Source organism: Anguilla rostrata, chromosome 11, assembly GCF_018555375.3.
Source record: "Anguilla rostrata isolate EN2019 chromosome 11, ASM1855537v3, whole genome shotgun sequence".
Classification (NCBI taxonomy): domain Eukaryota; kingdom Metazoa; phylum Chordata; class Actinopteri; order Anguilliformes; family Anguillidae; genus Anguilla; species Anguilla rostrata.
Genome location: NC_057943.1, coordinates 6198606 through 6210827, shown reverse-complemented (window position 1 = coordinate 6210827; position 12222 = coordinate 6198606). Strand labels below are relative to the sequence as shown.

At 48.0% G+C, this 12222-nt stretch overlaps 1 protein-coding gene across 3 annotated transcripts in view; it reads right to left on the bottom strand.

Moving 5' to 3' along the window:
- LOC135235338 (rho guanine nucleotide exchange factor 19-like) overlaps positions 1-12222 on the bottom strand; it is a 22384-nt gene extending 10162 nt beyond the window's left edge. Inside the window, exons 1-3 of one of the 3 annotated variants that reach the window (XM_064300734.1) lie at positions 12099-12222; positions 1046-1706; positions 39-578 (exon numbers count right to left, since the gene is read on the bottom strand). In XM_064300734.1, the coding sequence (XP_064156804.1) occupies positions 39-578; positions 1046-1685 (1180 nt within the window). In that variant the 5' untranslated portion in view covers positions 1686-1706; positions 12099-12222. Of the gene's footprint in view, positions 1-38; positions 579-1045; positions 1707-2935; positions 3070-12098 lie in introns of those variants that run through there. The other 2 variants (XM_064300736.1, XM_064300735.1) reach the window with 2 other exon arrangements.

Genomic DNA, 12222 nt, shown 5'->3' with positions numbered 1-12222 from the left:
CGCCCCCCCGCCCCCCCCGCCCCCCTCGGAGGACTCACGCTCGGGGCTGAGGCTGCGCGGAGCCTGGCGGTCGCGCGACGCCACGCGGGCGGACAGCGACTTGCCCAGCCTCAGGGCGAAGGAGCTCTTCCGCTGGGACAGCTGCAGCCGCGAGATCAGCTCCGAGGCGGAGAACCGCCGCCGCTCCTGGTCCGCCGCGCGGGGCTGGGAGGCCGGGGGCACCGGGCTCTCCGACGTTCCGGCACCCTCGCCCCCCTCTGCCCCCTCTGCACCCTCTGCCCCCTCTGCCCCCTCCGCCTCGTCTCCCCTCTTTCTGTCCGCAACGGCCCCACAAGCCAGCACAGGCGCTTTCGAGTACAGTTCTGCTCGAGGCTCTCTGGCACCCCCTGCTGGAGGAGGTGTGCATAGGGCAGTATACAGTTCCGGGGAGACCAACTCCTCTTCATCCTCTTCCTCCTCCTCCTCCTCCTCTGAAAAGGTTTCACACGGCCCTGGGAAGAGGAACTCATTGTCCATACCGGGGCTGCTGAGAGACTCGTCGCTCAGACTCTCAGGAGAATACACCCTCATCTTGCGCCCTGAAACACAAAAATGCGACACACGAGTCCAGCTTACTGATTAGGGCAGCGATCTTCAGTCCTGGTCCTGGTGGGCCGCAGGGGCTGCTGGCTTTTGTCTTACGTCTTAATATCAGCACCCAGTTCAGACCCAAGAAAACCAGGCGAGGTGAGTGTAACTGTGTAATCGACCGCTTTAATCGATCGATGAAGTGTCAAGTAAGAACAAACACCAGCAGACCCTGCGGCCCGCCAGGACCAGGCATGAAGATGACCGGATTTAGAACAACAGAACAACCCCAAGGTTAACACATACCTGTACTTCTAGGTTACTGGTAGTCAGGTTAGAGGTTAACTACAAATCATATAAATCAATGGAAGGAGCTTCTCATGTAACGATTTGAGTCCATAAATCACAGAGGTGAAGGACAGGGGGAGTGAAGGAAGGAGGAGAGCTATGGAAGTATCAGAGGTGGCCCAGTACTCACGGATGGTCTTCTCCTTGAGGTAGGCCTGTGAGGTTCGCCTCTGCAGGGGACACGCGTCCGCGCTCTGCGCCTCTGAGCCCAGGGAGGAAGAGGAGGTGGACGAACGGGACCGCCGGGAGCGGAAGGACTCCCTGTCGCCGGACAGACGGGGGGAGAGCGGGAGGGAGAGGAGGAGGGACGCGGGAGGAGGGAGGAAGAGAGAGACGGCGGCGGGGGCGTTTCCGGATTCCTCACCGTCTCGTGCGTCCTCGCTAGCAGCGCCGCCGCCACGCGGCCCGCGGCCCGCGCCCTCGTCCGCCCTCGCGACCCCGCGGTCCGCCCAGCCCACCGGCCCGGACTCGGGCGGAGGGGTCAACGGTCGTCGGACCGGCAGAGGGGTCAGAGGTCGCCGGACCGGCGGGGGGAAGCCCAGGCCGCCGAAGCCGGGGTCGGGCAGGTCGAAGAAGGCCAGCGACTCCTCCTGGCACACGGCCACGTGGTGGCGGGGCCGCAGGTACGGCCTGTCCTTGCGGGCCTCCGTCAGAGCCTGGGACTCGGGTGAGCCCGGGATCCACATGTCGGGGCTGTTTCCGCGGCAGAGAAAGGCGTGCAGGTGAGGCTGGAAGTCAGGGAAAGGGGAGAATCCATATCCAGGGAGCATGGCTGAACGGTCACACGGGAGCTAGAGAGAGAGAGAGAGAGAGAGAAGAAGGGGAGAGGATGGTCAAGGTTCTCACTCGATGTGGTCATCAACTGTAAAGTTCAGAAGGACGTTCCAGATAAAATCATAATCTTGCTTATTTTAAATTTACCTACCTAATCAACCAGCATCTTAATTAGCTAAACAAATCCACCTAACCCTCCAAGACCTCTTCATCTGAGGTTTGGTGGGCAATCAGCCTGACATCACTCTCTAGGGTCCTTGCTACACTTGATGAACAAGGTCAATCAAGCTTTGACTGTATGCAAAAAAAAGATTTGAACAAAACTACATAAACGAATTCAAGCCACCACATAAACGTGCTTCTGTTGTAAATCTCGACTTCACGGGCCGTTCATACGTCTCGGCACAGAGGTTCTCCCAAGCAGAGCAAACTCGTGATTGGTGCGGATTCACCACGGTGTTTATTCTGGTCAGGGATCCAGAAAACTGGGACACGAGGTCTTCCAGACTGGGGGCCTTGCTGCCGCAGCTACGTCTTCCTGCTGTAATTACGGGGTTGCCGACGGCGATGATCTCAGCCCCTGTACTTACCTGCATCCAACCCCATCATCTATAAATGCCGCGTTCGGGCTCAACCGACACTGCACCCACCCCTCGGTGCCGTCTCTCCAGGTGAGCACCTGCTCTGCTCTCAGAACATCCCGTGTGCGAGAGAGAGAGAGAGAGAGAGCTAATACCTGCCCTCAGCGTCACTGCATAGTCATCACAGGTCAGGTGGGAGTAGACGTCAATGACCCCCTATTGACTAACCCATTGATCTATGTATGCAGAACAGACACAGATACACGCAGGAATGTCTGTCTGTTACAGTTGCATTACTACCATTACATTCCTCCTTGCTCTCATTTCATGCTACTGTGGTCACATTTAAATTCTTTTCATAGACAAATAACGTACTTACAACCACCATGTCCCATTGGAGAAACCAAAGGAATGCTAACCATCCTTATCATTCAGCCCTATATGAAGACAGATAACCCCCAGGTAAAACACACACACACACACTCTCACTATCACACACACAAACACACAATATTACATAACAGGCATTGAGCAGACACTCTTATCCCAAGCAATTAAAACAACTTTTGTATAGCATTTACATCGCATCCATTTATACAGCTGGACATATACTGAAGCAATGCAGGTTAAGTACCTTGCTCAAGGGTACAATGGCAGTGTCCTACCTGGAAATCGAACCTGTGACCTTTAGGTCACAAGACCAGGTCCTGCTTTCTACTTCATACAGGTAATCTTCTCTGTTTTGATGTACACTCAATAATTCCAAACACACCATTCACCTGTCAAAAAGCAAATGAACTGAATGATAAAGAGTCCATTTTAAACACGTCCCCATTCATGTATTAATCAATGTATGATGGTTTTATTATGGTTCATTTTCAGCCACAACTGCCCTTTGGTGGTCTGAAAATGTGAGAAAATGCAGAAATTATGCACATTGAGTTTCATATCTCTCCAGTTATAATCTTGAATAGGAAATGAGAAAGACTTTTCAATGAAAAACTACAATTCACACATGCAAGCGCACACACACACACACACACACACACACGCACACACACAATTTTTTTCACCAGAAAGCAGTGTAAGCAAAACTTGGGCGAAAAACACACCACAACCATCATGGCAAATCACATGTTCACTGAAGGTGCACTACAGTCACCCTAAACCCCCACACCCTCTCTAAACGCAATCGACAGACCCAGAGTACTGTTTCAACAGCTTTTAAAAACCCCATGAAAAACACTGAATCAGCAAAACAAGCCAAATGTCCTGCATAAGGCATGGGCCAGTGTTTTTTCCCCTCTAGTTTTGCTCTTTCCATGCAAATCCTCCCCTCGCCCTCTGTCTTAGAAAGGCAAACAGAGACCAATGGCGGTTTGGTGAGACTCACTGGGCTGCTGGGTTCTGTTTGTGTGTTATACAGTGGCAGGCCTGGGTCACACCTGGGTTATAATTGCCCCGCCACAGACAGACACCATGACAGAGTGACTTGAAACTTGGAAGTCCCATCAAGAGGAGGGGTGGGGGGATTGGGGGGGGGGGGGGCACAGCCATGGGTGAGGGGGTTGGGGATCACGACATGCAAATTCCTTTCCTAATACGTTCCAAAAAAATATGTTAATTTTATGGATGGATTTATACACGTGGACCATGGTTCCCAAACACCGGTCCATGGACCGGCGTTGGTCTCTAACAACATGGCCGCCGGTCCCCAGCAGTTACAGTCAGTCATGATGAAACGCACGATGTCGCTGTCCTTACATGGTGTGGTGGTCCCTGAGACTTCGAAGCTCAAATTTACGTGTCCACAGGTCGAAAAAGTTTGGGACCCGCTGCATGTGGACACTCGAAGGTCGCAGTAATAGACCACTTTGTTAATTGCTTCTTCAAAGAAGATCAATTAACAGTTAAACGAGTAATCTCAAGAGAAGTGGACTTCTGGCCATAAACCAGCTTAACAAACAAATGAAGACAGGCAGTGGGGGAAAAAAGCAGATTGACTTCAAAACAGGTTGAGGAATTCATTTTAAATTCCATGAAAGAAAGGGCATGAACTTGATAAGTGTTGGTTAGGGTAGATCTCTGTGTGAGGATTTATCTGTGGTGATTGTGGTTTTTTTCTGTAGGAAACCCTGAACAGTGCCAAACTCTCGGTGCCGTATAGGTATGGGGCATGCCGCCCCGCCAAGGTGTATCTTGGTGGGATGGCATACCTGCCATCCCAATATCAAACGAAAAGAATGAGCGGGTAGGGGAAATTACACAGGATGCAGCAAAGTATACGGAGCCAAGGCTACGGAGCCAAGGCTACCTTCCCCCTCTGAACTAGACCATAAAACTGGGCTTTGCAGCCTCTGCAGTGCCGCTCATTATATCTCTCGAACGCTGACGTTTCCTAAATTTGTTTTTCGAGGCACAAGACTAACGGCCCAATAGAATCAGGGAATTCCGCATCGAGGCAGCATCAAAAAGTGGCCTGGTGGTGACCTTCAGAATAAGTTTAAAGGGTGGTACAAAAGCTTTTGGAAGTTGGGTTTCTTTTTAATTAAAAAAACTGGGTCGTTCTTCAGCACTGAAGAGATTGACCCCCTTTGCTCTGCACGCATACAGGTGAGCTGTCCCAGGGTTGCCACACCCAACGGGAAATCCCCCTTCTGTGTTTATACACACTGCAAAGTGACAGTCTAATCGCTGCCCAGAGCTTTTTCCTCCACAAACAATGGAGGTGGGGGGGGGGGGGCTGACACACTGACAACCACACACTGGCATCAGATTATATATACATTATATAGAGCGACTTACATATTATTTACATTGAATCCATTTATACAGCTGGATATAAACTATAATATACAGATATACAATGCAGGTCCAGTACCTTGCACAAGGGTGCAACGACAGTGTTCAATCTGGGAATCAAACCTGCAACCTTCAGTTTACAAGACCAGCACCTCACCCAATGTACTACACTGCCGAGGTACAGACAAATGCCCCCTAAATGGCAATAAAGGAAAAAGAGGAAGAAGAGGAGGAGGAGGATTTTATTTTTTAAAGCAAGTCAGTCATAATAGTCTTCTAAAAAGTGCACCAATGGCATCGCGGTGCTTTCCCCGGCAACCACAAGTTGAAACTGACACCGCAACGGGCTCAGAAAGAACAAAGGAGCAGGGCCACGAGGGCTCGGGGGGGGGGGGGGGGGCGCCTCGCAGGTAAACGCCGGGACATCTGCGGCTTTTTTTACGTCCCCACTTTACACCGCGCCAGCACATCCTGTCCCCAGCTCCAAAAACAGAAGCGCACGCCGCTCGAACAAAGCCTGACTGCGCACACGCAGCGATGAACGTCGGCCATTTACTGAGCACACTGCCCTCCGACCTCCCCAGAGTCTTGTTAAAGGGATAACCGATTTAAATACATTTAAATAAATACCGAATTAAATAAATATTGAATCAAACAGGCTGATTAATTAAAGGCCTTTTACTGAGCATACTGCCCTCCGACCTCCCCAGGGTCATATTAAACGGATAATCGATTTAAATAAATTTTAATAAATATCGAATTAAATAAATATGGAATCAAACAGGCTGATTAATTAAAGGCCTTTTACTGGGCATACCTAACTCTGATCTCCCCCCCAGAGTAATATTAAACGGCTTTGGTCGTGAAACAGACATTCTGAATAAATATGGAATCAAACAGGCTTGGTATTTTCAGTAGTTAAGCGGACCAGTCTTCAGTTTGGCTGATGACAAAGTTGTCAAGTTGATAATAACAAACTACACAGACGTAAGAATTATCACGCATAATCACATTAATACAGTTGCGCAAAGCAACAGTCCAACGTGCAATTAGAATGTTCTGTCCTTTGAAGATCACAGAGCGCAGAACATCCTTGAAGATGTTTTTGTGCCATATTATTACAATTACATTTCAGTCATTTGGCAGACACTTTTAACCAAAGTGACTCCCAAAAGTGCATTTCGTATGGTAAGCAAAGGCTGCTAGAGATAGACAAAGCTACAGCTATACAAGTGCCACTGTCGAGGTACACGCCTCAAGACCTACAAGATAAATGAAGTCAGTCGACATCTCTCTCTGTCTCAGTCTGTCTCTCTATGTCTCTCTACCTCTCTCTCTCTGCCTCTCTCTCTCTCTCTCTCTCTCTCTCTCTCTCTCTATAACAAAGACAGAATTTTCTTTTTGCTTCTGCTACTCTCCCATTGTTATCTGAGTACATACTACAGACACAGGTTAGTGAAGAGGCTTTGTTCTGAAATGCGATAGTGTACAGAACACACCCTGGTACCGATGACAAAATACTGCAGGCTAGTTTAGCACCACTCCCATCCCGTAAAAGAACTGCAATAAAACAGAACAATCATATCACACCGACAGATTAGTGTCATTTTATCATAGTCAGTCTGAGCTAAGACTCAGCATATTGAGCATTGAGAGCAAACCACTGCCAGTTTGAAAAATGAGTTTTCAGAAAAAAAAAAGTACACGGTACTATGTGTCCTTGTATGAGGAAATTTCTCAAGTAAATTAAAAACAAGGTCACAAACCTAATTTATCAGGGCATTTAGATCATAAGAAATAGCTACTTTGCTTTACTGTTCTTCAGATGTGATTGGCTTTTCTACAGAAAAGCAATCAGTGCCTGGAAAGCCAGTATTTGGGAAGCCAGAAAAACGGAACAAAAAAAAGGATAAAAGGATCAACAGCAGAGCTTTCTGATCTGTGCTGGGAGAAGATCATTGCATGACTGGTTGCAGTTACAATCCATCTCTCTGTGTAGACTCAACTATACACCTGGACAGGTAGAGACATCTCTGTGCAGACTCAGCTATATACCTGGACAGGTAAATGCTTCCCTCTGTGTAGACTCAACTATACACCTAGACAGGTAGAGACATCTCTGTGCAGACTCAGCTATAGACCTGGACAGGTAGACACATCTCTCTGTGCAAAATTAGCTATACACCTGGACAGGTACATACAGCTCTCTGAGCAGACACCAATATACACCTGGACAGGTAGACACACATCTCTGTGCAGAATTAGCTATACACCTGGACAGGTAGATACATCCCTCTGTACAGACCCAGCTATACACCTGTACAGGTAGACACACATCTCTGTGCAGAATTAGCTATACACCTGGATGGGTAGAGACATCCCACTGTACAGACCCAGCTATGCACCTGTACAGGTAAACACATCTCTCTTGTACAGTCGTACAGGACATACAGCCAAAAAATAGATGCTATTGCCGATGTGCTTTCCTGTCTCTTAAAACCTGCATGTAGTCAACGGAAAGGAGGGTGATGATATAGCAGGGAAGGAGACAAATTGTGTGGTGATGAAGTTATGCTTCAAATTATGAAGCATTTCTTGAGGGGAGCATAAATTTGAAATTGTAATTAGTTAGGAAATGTTTGGCTCTCAGGGTGTGGTGTTTATGTTTTGCTGTATATTTGGTAGGGATTGACACTGTGCTTTCTACAGTTTTCTCTTCAGTATTGCTTCAGACAATAAAAACTATATCAAGTTTGTTAAATATAAATGGACCGTTTGATAGTGAATCGACCTGCAGCTCATAGATGTGCACTGGACGGGCACAAAAATGGCAAAGGCGGTGTGACTGCAAGACCACTGACTGGAAAACAGGCCTCCATTTTGAGTGTGTTCATTTTCGTGACACCCCAAAAGACCCCCTCGGTCGCACGCCGACTCTCTCTCTCTCTCTCTCTGCATTCCCCGAATGTCTGAGCTCCCCTCTCATTCCACTCAAAGCAAAGGAAAGGGCAGCAGGAGGTAAACAGAGCGGATCTGCCTGTCTGAACACATACACTAACAGCACCACGTGTCCACTGGGCCCTCAATCTCACCTGCGTGGTGGACGGACAGGTAGGTGTGTGGACATAGAAGGTTTACCTTCCCACTCTGAAAGACACTGCGACTGTAGGACTACTCACACCAGGAGCTGTGTGGATTAGGTTCAATTCAAATTCAGCACAACAATTTGGTTACAGTGGAAATAGTTTTCTTGTCTTTCTTATGAGAGTGCTGTGTGAATGGTTTTGAGAGTTTTGTGCAGTGTGAATGGACTGTGTGTCTGTGCGTGTGTGTATGCTGGATGTATGTGCGTGTGTGCGTGCATGTGTGTATGCACTGTATACATGTGTGCATGTGTGTGTGTGTACAGTATGTGTATGTGTTTGTGCTGTGTACATGTGTGTATTGTATGTGTGTGATGTATGTGTGCATGTGTGTGTACAGTATGTGTATGTATGTGTGCTGTATGCATGTGTGTGTGTGTGTGTGTGTGTGTGTGCTGTATGTGTGTGTGTGTATGTGTGCTGTATGTGTGTGTGCTGTATGCATGTGTGTGTGTGTCTGTGTGTGTGTGTGTGCGTGTGTGCATGTGTGTGTATGTATGTGTGCTGTATGCATGTGTGTGTGTGTGTGTTGCGTGTGTGCGTGTGTGTATGCATGCTTGTGCGTGTCTCTGTGGTTTTACATGCTGAATATACAGAGCAGTGGAGGGAGGGGGAGAGGGTGGCTCACTGCATCTGTCACTCAGCTACATATAGTAGCACATACTCAGGGCCTCACCTGACTGGCAGGTGATGGGGCAGGTGCTTCAGATTGTGCAGGAGGGGCTGGGGGGGGGGACGGGTATCCTCAGTTCACATTTAAACAAGGTAACTGCACTGAACAGGCATTTCTCACAGATAATTAGGATTATACACGGAAAGGTAAAAAAAAATAAGTTACTATCAATTTAAAAAAGGACGGCAAATTCTTGGGATTGTTTCATTCATCCACATTGTGTTGCTTGGGTAGTGATTGATTGATTTGGGTTTTTCTGGCTTCAGGTGAGACATTCAGTTCTGTCATGTGTGAAAGTGAGAGCAGGTGAGGTCATCAGCACTCCTTCGCTACGACGCTACGTGAGTGGCGGGGCCGTAGAGAAAGCGATGAGCACGACAGCGCAGACGTGACCTTCCCGTCATCTTTACAGCGCCAACAAACTACATGACAGTGTCCATGTTCTCACGCGTTGCTTTTAGATATTACCACCTTTAAAACTGGGATGGCAGTCTAGATAAAAATAAATAAATAAAAATAACATTTCAAACATAAAGAATTATAGGGTTGGAAGGGAGGGAAGAGGGAGATGACTGGGGAGAAAATTAAAGATGAGGCGAATCAGGAGAAACACATTATAATTAAGGAGGATGCTAGGCTGGGAACAATATTGAAATGACAGTGTTTTCTACGCCGCATCACAAGTGAGTAAGTACAAGTGTTTCGTGTTTCGCAGAGGTTTCCGGAACCTTCTCGGTCTGAACAGTGTGAAGCTCTGGCAGTGGGTTCAGAGTCACCGCCACAGCGACATAAACTCCTAAAATTCTCATGGGGTCAGGCTGGTCCCTCACCCTGAAACAGAGCTAAATGGAGTCCAAATCCCTGTCTCTGTCTCTCTGTACGGTGAAACAAAAGAACGTTAACCTTGTTTAGTCTTATCATGTCCAACCCATTTTTGATGTTTTGTCTTGTCCTCTCTTTTATATTTGTACATTTTGGGGTTTTTTGGTTGGGTTTTGTTTGTCGTGCCGCTGACACTAGTTTAAATAAAGTTGTTGAAATTCAAATTCCGTGTACAGTAGAGAATGGCTCAGACCCAGCTGCTCTGTGCCCTCCATAATGGAAGCAGGGACAGAGGATACAAACCAGCCAGCCTGCACAGAGTAATCAGACATTACCAGACGCCGTCACACACTCAAACTATCCCACGTGCAGCGACAAACACAAAACACAAAACACACACACACACACGGACGCACACACAGGCACGCTCACTTGGGTACGCAGACGCCTCTGACGACAACAGGGCTTAGTCACCATCACACAGCCAGACAGAGATTCTTATAAATACAGTCTACGGTTCCCATCTGATCCCAACATTAGCCTCCATCGGGGGTGTACGATCACGAGGAACTGATTCTATGCACTGACACTATACTGGTACAGCAGTGTACTGGAGAAAACTTTTTTTTTTAAATCCAAAACACACAGCAGGTAGGACAAGAAAAGAAAAGGATAATACGTTTAAGTGAAAAATGAAGTTGCACTGAAGTAACTGAAGCAACAGCCAAGGTACAGTAATGAAGAGAACTAAATTCACTGTAATTAAAAACTAAGATTTCATGCTGACAACTAACTCTCTCGCTCTCCCTCTCTCTCCCTCTGTCTCTCTCTCTTACTCCCCCCCCTCTCTCTCTCTCCCCCTCTCTCTCTCTGTCTCCATGTCTCTTTGTAAGGATCTGCTTCCCTGAAAGAGTCAATTAAAATAAGTTAATAAATACATCGGAGGACAGAGAGAACCCGGGCCCAGCCTGTCGTTTAGCAGCAGGAGGTGAGAGAGAGAGAGAGAGAGAGAGAGGGAGGGAGGACTGTGGAGGGAAAAAGAGGGTCCCTTACATAAGGAGTGTTCATGGAAGGAGCTTAGCCTAACTGCACTCACCCAGGGGAACCTGGAATAACTGCACTCTCCTCTCCTGCATCAACCCCCCCATCCCCCCCCCAGCCCCAAAAAAAAACTCTGATTCCGGCATGTTCCAGACATGCTCTTACCCGCCTGCCTCCAGCTCGAGCCCTCAGCTGTGACACCACTACCCTCACACGCACCGACACACACACACACACACACACACACACACGCCGTTTCCCCCGGTTACCACATCTCGTTTCCAAAAAGGGCAGATGTGGGTGCAGGTTTATGTTCTAGCCCAGCACTGAGACACCTGATCCTATACTCATCAAGGCCTTGATTGAAGACCATAATTAGCTAATTAATTTTAACCAGGTAGTCGTAGCGCTGGGCCTAAAACAAGAAAACTTGCACCCACACCGGCTCTATTCGGATAAGACCGGACAACCCCTGTCCTAAACTTTTATTTTTAAAAAGTAGCTTTTCAGAACGAGCTAACAGACTAAGAGCCGCCATGGCAGGCCAGGCCAGGCCGCGAGAGACAGCCATGTGGCTGAGAAATGAGCGTCTGCTGGTGATGTCAGGTGTTGAGTGGTCAATGTGAGACTGGCCTCTGGCCAAAAACAGCAAGGCTCCTGACCTTTTTCACACATCGACCACCCCCCCCCCTCCCCACACACACACAACCCCCCCAAGGCACACATGCTGTCCACCTGCCAACGCTCAACACCCACCACAATCAGTGCTGAACACCAGCTGACCAGCTTTTCCCTGCTCTGTAGACATTCTGTAGACGTTCAAAAAAATCAGTGTGAAATAATGTACAGTCTTCACACGCCACGCTCACAAGCCTTCTACAATGCAATGCTCAATCTATACCGTAAGTCAACGTCATCAATAAATTTAAAGACAAGGAATGCAGCGAACGCATTAATCTGAGTCAGATGAAGTGAACAAAATGCAAATGAGACACGAACACAAAACCGGCAAAACTTCTGAGGACCGAAAACTGAAGTACATCCACTTCTCACCGAAAAAAGTTTAACAGCAAAACTTCTAATGATCGAAAAATGAAGTGCATCCCCTTCTGACCAAAAAAGTATGACACTGTAACTTCTTCAATTATTGTATAATTCATTCAACTAGCAATGACACTTGTGTTCAAGAAAGAGGAGAATATACACAAAAATGAATAATGGTTGCAGTGAAAGAAATGACACAGATTAGAGATTGATTGACTTTGCCACTCTCTGAATGCTGCCACTGTCTCAATCTCACGAGGCAGGTCACAGAAGCAGTTAGGGAAGCGTGTCGAAGCACAGTACCTCAGTGGGAACGGGCGCTCCAGGGTTCGACCGGGAGCAGAGGGAGCAGGAGAACCTCAGCCTTCCGCGGGTCCGTCGGGGGCTCCGGTGTGTCCATGGCTGCCTGCCGTTCCTCTCCGTCTCC